Here is a 7,966-nt window from a genome sequence, read left to right on the forward strand (position 1 = left end):
ATACTATGAGAATGACTTCATATTACATAGCCATACATATATATTACATACATATATATGTTGTGTTTCTTTTGAATCCATTGATTTAATTCATTCGTAGTATATGTAAATTATGTTATTGAACTAGGGATTGATATTATAAATGATGTTGTTTTTAAATATAAATTATATAGATGCATGCTATTTGATAATATTGAAAAATTATTTTAATTTTTAAAAATATTAATAATTTTCTATTGTCTTATATCCATTTAGCTATAGTTGCTGCTATTTGAATAATAGAGTGGGTTTATTGCGTGTGAAGATATCTTTTGAGGGATGGGTGTTTGGAGGGTATGTTTGGAATATGGATGGTTGTAAAAAGAAATTACTTTGGTTGTAAATAGCAAAAATTAAAATTTTACTTACGCTGAAGAGTAAAAATTATGGTTGCAAATAGAATTTCCCTATGAGTTACACCTTAGGCTATATAATGTAGCTAAAATGTTTAAAATACCTTTCATCCAAAGTGGTGAAATGAGATGGTGAGACATATGATTAAAATACACCTTATCTAAGAAGGTGAGGCTGCGCGAGATGGTGAGGTACGAGAAATATTTTTATCATTTGTGATGCATTGTATAACCCAAGGGAGTACCAATAATATGGTTCGGGAATCAAATAGAAAGGAGAATAACGAACATGGTTGAAACAAACATAATTTTCGAGATAAGATTAGAATAGGAAGTGAATTATTTATAATATAATATGGAGCAAAATAGAGTGGTTGGAATCAACCTAATGCATATAATACAAAATATAAGGGTGTGTTCTCTTTATTTTTTAATTTTCAGTTTTGAATTTTGAATTTATTTTTAGTTTTCTATTTTGATAGTCTGTTTTTAAAAAATTAAAAACACGTTGTCTTTATCATTTTGAAAAACTATTTCTCAAAACAGAAAATTAGAAAACGCGTTCTCTTTGAAATTTTGAAAATAAATTTTTAATAATATTTTATTAAAAAAATATTATTTAGTAAATTAGAAATATTTAATGTTAATATATTATTAAAAAATATATAAATTTTGAAGTTAATGAATTTTATAATATTTTTTCTCATTACAATAGTAAAATATAAATAAATACATAAAAAAATGTATTTTGAGTTTAGAGTTTGTTTTGAATGAGAACACTCAAAACAATTTTTTGTTGTTTTGAGTTTTCTTTACAATTTTTTTTTGTTTTCAAAAATGAATTTTTAAAAACAGTAAGGAGAACGCGTTTTGATTATTTTAGAAAATTGAAAACTAAAAATGACTTAAAAACAATAAAGAGAACGCAACCTAATTTTTTTGGAAGGAAAAGGAAACAAACATAAAAATAATTTATATACATTTTTTGCTACAATTATTTTTCTTTCAACACAACTTTGTTCCAACCTCCAAGTGTTGGCAGTTTGTTCCATCTTTTGCCTAAACATGAAAAGCCAGAAAGATGGTCCTCTTTGGTTATCAACTTATCATCTCTGTTTTTATATTTTTACTTAGTTTTTTTTGGCTAGTTTTAGAAAGTGAAGTGTTGGAAGCGATGATTATCATCCGATACATACTATAGTTACGCTGTCTTTGAATTTTTTTCATTTTTTAGATAGTCTTAACAATTCTCGAGTCCAACTTATCTAAACTAATTCTTCTTAGAAAAGAAGAGTAAGGCCTTATTCCTTAATAAATTTTCTAATACTTAAATCAATTATTATACTTGATAATAATAATAATAATAAAGTCATATATTGCTCGTAAGAGATCACGCCTTTATATGGACAAACCAAAAGATAATTTTAAGTCAAAATAATGCCTCGTAAATGGTCACCAACAATGGACTCGACCTCGAGCCCCTCTTTGGTACTCCTTGTTTGGATAGTTTTGGCGTAGTTTGTGGAATCAATTTTCCCAACAGGTTGTCCTAATTTATACAGCATTAAAAGCCAGAAAATAAACTACAATCAGTTGACCCTTCAACAACATACAATGAGCAACAGTTTAATCATCTTCCAAAGCAGAGAGTCTCTCATACACTGAAAACGCCCGCTAAAAGAACCTGTACACACATACTCAATGGTTTTGGTTTGCACAAATATCAACACCTCCATACAAAAACCAATCATCTCTCCATCTACTTTAAATACACAAATGGAATACAACAGATAAAGAAGAAAGAATTGAATTCCTTCTATTCCCCCTTTCACACAAGCAAAGCCCCTTGCCTCTATTTTCTCTTCTTAACAAGCTGCTACAGATCGGCTTAGGATGGAAAACCAGACATTTCAGAAGGTTGGAAGAATAGTAGGGCATTACCATTCGAGGATACGATCCCCAGATCTTTGAAAGAACGACATGATTCGGTTATGCTCTGCTCTGTAGTGTCCACTCTCTCATCTCGTATCTTGATTTTCGCTCTTGTCAGTGTCGTAATTCTCCTTCTGGGATTCGATCTCCATGCTACCTGCTTGAGTCCTCCTGTGCCTCCGATCCTAAAATTTAGGAGTAAATACAATTAATATGCGCTCACAATAAAATTAGAAGGAAGGATACTGATAAATTAGCTTGAAAAAGTTTGAAAAACAAAGACCACCATGCAAGAACAACTACATAATTCCTGTATTATCTCTAAATTAGACTTTATATAGATACAACAATAGTTTCTTCACAGAAAGACAGGGAGACTTCGATTTGTATACACAACTAGGAAAAGAAAACCACTAAGCGCTTGCTGGGTTCGAATTCACAGGTAAGAACCAGAGATGAAAAAAGGATTCTAAATCATAATAATACAAGGGCATTATAACTGTAGAAACATGTCTCTAGAACAAATTAATGTAATCTGTGCGTGAACTTCACTAGCAAAAACCAGCTCATTATAATAAGGGAGTCAGTTCTTGCGTAGAACTCTTGTGAGATTCAACCTATTAAGCAATCTCTTCACCTCCAAAGAGCAACTTGGAAAGTGTAAATATGGCAAATATTAGCCTAACAATTTACAGATGTAAAAGAAGTAAAAGCAATGCTTTATTCTGCACTCTTACTAACCATGGAGCTATGTTGTTTGGAATCATATCAACAGTTCTACAGCTCTAAGAAGTTCTTACCAAGAAATAATGCTAGAGAGAATTTTAATTAATCATTGGCTTATCCATTTGTCTTAAAACCAAGGAAACCAAGTATAAACGCTTGCATATATCTCCAATTGTAGCAATCTTTCTGGATTGTACACAAAAGTACACTTCAAGTATAATGGAACAAGGTAGAAGAACTAAATCACAAATTAGTGTCTCCTGCAGCGCCATTAAAATGACCAGGAGACAGAAATAAACAGAACAGAACAATCAAGTCTGAGTTGCATTCTTTAGAGAAGCAAGCATATAATCAAGGAAAAGGGAAACAAACACGAAATTGAGGGATGCCATTAAAAAAATGGACAAAATGAAAAGCATGTGCTGGCACAGCCACATATTGTAAGTCCTAAGACATATACATATACGCCCTTGAAGTTGGCATAATCTCTTTCTTAATACTCATTACTGAATCTCCTCATTATTTCTCATTACTGACGATGAGGCCCAATTCATGCACAAGTCAAAATCAATCCATCCAAAAGGCTACTCTGAAACAGTCAAAAGATACTCAACTTAAAAAATTTAAATTGTTCCAGTCAATGTAGAGAGATGCATGGAGAAGCACAGAAATGGATGTAAGTATATAGCAGGAGGGAAGAATTTGAATGAGTTCTTAAGGTGTTGTGGGGATGCAGTAACATTCACATGAAAGACCAAACGGGTAGAAGAATTTTACCAGATAAGAGATAAAGGGTTAAATGGAGAAAAGAGGCACGGTAATGTGAATGAAATGTATGATAACCAAACAAGATATTAAGTAATTCGAGTAATTCGAATTACTCGAGTGAAAGTTTCTTAAGTAATTCAAGTGAAATTTAGCAGGCAGTTATTTTTTTATTCAAAAAAGCAAGCACAGAAAGTCAAAATGATTTGAGCAAAATTGTACAGGCAGTCGTTTTCTTTTTTGAAAAATTCAAACATAATTCAGGAACAAACCTCTCTTGGTATTGGATATTCCTCTGATTCAAGCATACGAACAACTTGGCTCATCTTGGGCCTTTTGTCAGAATCTGGGTCAACACATCTCAAAGCAGTCAGAAGAGCTCGTTTAAGGGCTCTTGTGGATGGCCTGGTTTCAATATTAGGGTCCACCACTTCCTCAGAGCGCCTGCTTCCAACCATCATTTTCAGCCAATCAACCAGATTAACCTGCATTCATTATATGGTTTATGTTCAATGCTGTGGAACCATGAAAGCTGAAACAACAGCAGTATCAAATGCAAAGAAATTAGATAAAACAAAAAAGAAGAAAAAAGCTTACAGTGGAATATTTAACAAAAGAAATGAAGTTCCATAAGTGCTATCTCAAAAGATTGGGAGGCTTCACCCAATAGATAACAATTAATATAACTACACTTTGGAGGCTTCACCCAATAGATAACAATTAATATAACCACACTTTCTTACACATTTCCATCTGATGACATATTCAAGATCTCCTAGGGGATATAAATGATCTAGAAAGAAACTGAAATGAGCATGTGTTGGACAAACTAATAAGCATATGGAGCCTATCACTCATGAAATGGATATCCACAAACTTCTAAAGAGTAAGTACAAAACAAATATCTCAATCAACATATTGAAAGCACAAATAATTGGAAGAACAGACTTAATTAGTTTGAGGAGTAACTAGGTGTACGATGGTTAAGTAAATGAATGATTATTCTAGATGAACACATACCTTAAGTCAAGTCTGAAATAGAACACTAGTACTGTTGTATTGTGAAAGAAAATAAACATTTTGCCGTTAGTATCAAATCACCAATTACAGCCCAGATAGATAGTCTCATCAATAAAGTTAAACTGCAGGTGAATATTGTCTTGTTAATAGTTGCATTGGTAATGTTATTCCGATGAATATTATAGTGGCATATGGCTGCATACAGTTTTTCTATACCATATCCAAATTACAGAACTGAAAACAAATATTTTTCCAGCAACATGTAAGAGATGCATGTACTGAATTATAACAACTGTTACCTCTTGGGCAGGACGACCGTAGTCCACTGGATCTCGGCCTGTAATTGCTTCCAGGAGCACCACCCCGAAGCTATAGACATCACTCTTTTCATTCAAAAGGCCTGTATTTGCATATTCAGGAGCCACATATCTGCATAACCATGGAGAAAAGAAAGTAAATACAAAATATGTAGAAGTTCCACCAAATTAAACTTACAGACAATATTCGCAAATTTGATCAATTAGGAAGAAAGAAAAGAACCAGCACAAACAAAGAATAAAAGTATACCCAAAGGTTCCCATGACCCTTGTTGTGATGTGACTTTTTCCAGCACCAAGTAGCTTCGCCAGGCCGAAATCAGAAACCTTTGCATTGAAGTCATCATCAATCAATATATTGCTTGATTTTATGTCTCTGTGTACCACTTTCGGCTCAATTGCCTCATGCAAGTAGGCAAGGCTGCAAGAAGTGCAAACTTACAATGAGATATATAATTTTCAAAAAGAGATAAAGGATGAATTAACTCACGCCTTAGCTGTGCCAAGGAGAATCTTCATCCTGGCCTCCCAAGTAAGATGTCCATGCTGGCGCATGGCTCCATGAAGCCATTGTTCCAAATTGCCATTGTTGACGTACTCATAGACTAACAACCTGAAATATTAAAATTATGTGAGGCAAGTACCATTTCTAATGTCTTAAAACTAGCCAGGAACCCGTATCTTACATGGAAGCACTAAATGCCACTGGACATAAGTTTGAGAGCACAGAAGAATTCTTCCCTTTGAGAAGTTTTTCATTTTAACATTTCTTTTACATATGCATAGCAACAGAAAGATAATCAAGAGTTCTAACCTACTTGAAATGAAAATGGTACCTATGAGTTCCTTCAATGCAGTATCCCAAGAGTCGAACTAAATTTTTGTGACGCACGTGGCCAATAGCTTCAACTTCCACTCTAAATTCCTTCTCTGCTTGGCCCCTGTAGGAAACTTTTAAGTGCTCAACGCAGAAAACTGACAAGATCCAGAAGGATAAATCAAAACAGTTCCAAAACAAAAAATGTAGATGATTCTCAAACATACAGATTGTTGAGAAGCCTTTTGACTGCAACTGGCGTCCCATTAATCAACAGTCCCCGATAAACAACTCCATATCCACCCTCACCAAGGACATTCTCCTTTGAAAATCGGTTTGTTGCTAGTTCAAGATCCCTTAAGGTAAACCAGTGACCCCAACCCAAATGAGAGAATTCAGGAAGACCAACTAGAGGAGAAGGAGCAGTTATTGGATGGGAAGAAGAAGGCTTATACACACCAAAGTTGGCAGAGCTCCCTTCTTCTCCTGACAGAGACCCTGCGCCATCTTTATCGAAATGATGAAATGAACCTGACTGGCTGCTGTTTTCACCATTCTTCTTTTTCCCCGTGCCTAGATGTACCAAGACCTTGTCTGATTCTTTATCACTGGATTTGTCATGAATGGTGAGCAGAATCCCATCATGTGGAGCAAATTCGTTTCTGGACACTTGCTCCACCCGTACCTCTTTAATTTCCTTAGAAACAGTGGGAATTTGGCTAAATGGAAACGTGTCACTAGCTTTCCTCGACTTCTTTCGTGAAGTAAGATAAAATGTTAACGCAGAGAGGATAACTATAATAAACAATCCGACAAATATCCCAATCACTTCCCAGACTTTGAGACCAAAAATGGCAGTTTTTTTGGATAGTCCAGTATTTAGATCGTTAGCCATGTTTTAGAAGTCAAGACACCTGCAAATCAGAGAACAAAGGTGACAACAACTTTTTGATGAAAAACATGTGTTTGGCATTGAAATCAATATTATTATTTCTTCACCCCATTGAAAGGTCAAAACTTTTGAATGAATAAACTTTTAGTGTCTTGCTATCTTAATACATCACCTAAACAATGATGCAAACTTGTCATATGACTAAAATTTCCTTGTGAAGCATTAGAAAGGCAAGAAGAAAAGGAAAAGGTTCACTATTTCCCTTCAGAATTGGCGAATTAAAGGAGACAAAAGAGAAAAGAATGGAAAAACACAGACCACATAACTGGACAAGCTGATGCAGCAAGCAACAATATCAAATTAGAAAGGAGAAAAAACATTTCAATCACTGGATCAAGAGATCAGAATCAAAATGGGAATTTGGTAACCAAGGACCATTTTCAGTTTCCGATATAATTAGCTACCAATATAGACAACAGCTTTCAATTGGATAAAATCTGCAAATGACTGCATAAGAAACAAAAAACCCGAAACTTGAAAAACCAAGAGCACATCTGACATCTCATTGTTTCTACAAATTTGTTAACTTGCTTACCTCTCTTGAGTTGAGAATGTGTAGAAAACAGCCTTCAGATCCCAGATCTCCGAAAACCCATCACCATTCTTGCTCCACAAACCTCAGATCTCAGCCCAAAACAACCCATTTCAAGCAAGAATCCATCCCAAGAAACCCAAATGAACCCAGTTGAGAAAACCGGTTATATAGCCATTTTGGTTAGATTTGGTGTCTGGGTCTAGGCCGTAGAGGCAAATGTAAGTCTGAATCTAAGCTGGGATGGTGCTTTCACGCACCACCTTTGCCCTGCCTTCTTAGAAAAACCCTAACCCAGAAGAGAAACTAGAAATGCTGGCTTGGCCAAGGCAGTAGAATGAGGGGCAAGATTAGAAGAAGAAAGGGTGGAGTTATCATTGGTAGGTGATGGGAAAATGCCTCGCAAACAGTAAAAAAGAGGAAGATATAATTTGAAGGTACTCTTTGGTTTCATGTGAAGAGGACGGATTATCAGAAAAAAATAATAAAAAATTCAATCTTGATTTCTATTTG

General features: G+C 34.6%; 1 protein-coding gene across 2 annotated transcripts in view; it reads right to left on the reverse strand.

The window, feature by feature from the left end:
• LOC127810323 (probable receptor-like protein kinase At2g42960) overlaps positions 1–7,966 on the reverse strand; it is a 31,911-nt gene extending 23,945 nt beyond the window's left edge. Inside the window, exons 1-8 of one of the 2 annotated variants that reach the window (XM_052349739.1) lie at positions 7,457–7,901; positions 6,197–6,883; positions 5,989–6,093; positions 5,643–5,765; positions 5,403–5,573; positions 5,135–5,264; positions 4,088–4,300; positions 2,003–2,509 (exon numbers count right to left, since the gene is read on the reverse strand). In XM_052349739.1, the coding sequence (XP_052205699.1) occupies positions 2,411–2,509; positions 4,088–4,300; positions 5,135–5,264; positions 5,403–5,573; positions 5,643–5,765; positions 5,989–6,093; positions 6,197–6,864 (1,509 nt within the window). In that variant the 5' untranslated portion in view covers positions 6,865–6,883; positions 7,457–7,901 and the 3' untranslated portion in view covers positions 2,003–2,410. Of the gene's footprint in view, positions 1–2,002; positions 2,510–4,087; positions 4,301–5,134; positions 5,265–5,402; positions 5,574–5,642; positions 5,766–5,988; positions 6,094–6,196; positions 6,884–7,456 lie in introns of those variants that run through there. The other variant, XM_052349740.1, reaches the window with a different exon arrangement.

The sequence above is a fragment of the Diospyros lotus genome, chromosome 9, assembly GCF_014633365.1.
Source record: "Diospyros lotus cultivar Yz01 chromosome 9, ASM1463336v1, whole genome shotgun sequence".
Classification (NCBI taxonomy): Eukaryota; Viridiplantae; Streptophyta; class Magnoliopsida; order Ericales; family Ebenaceae; genus Diospyros; species Diospyros lotus.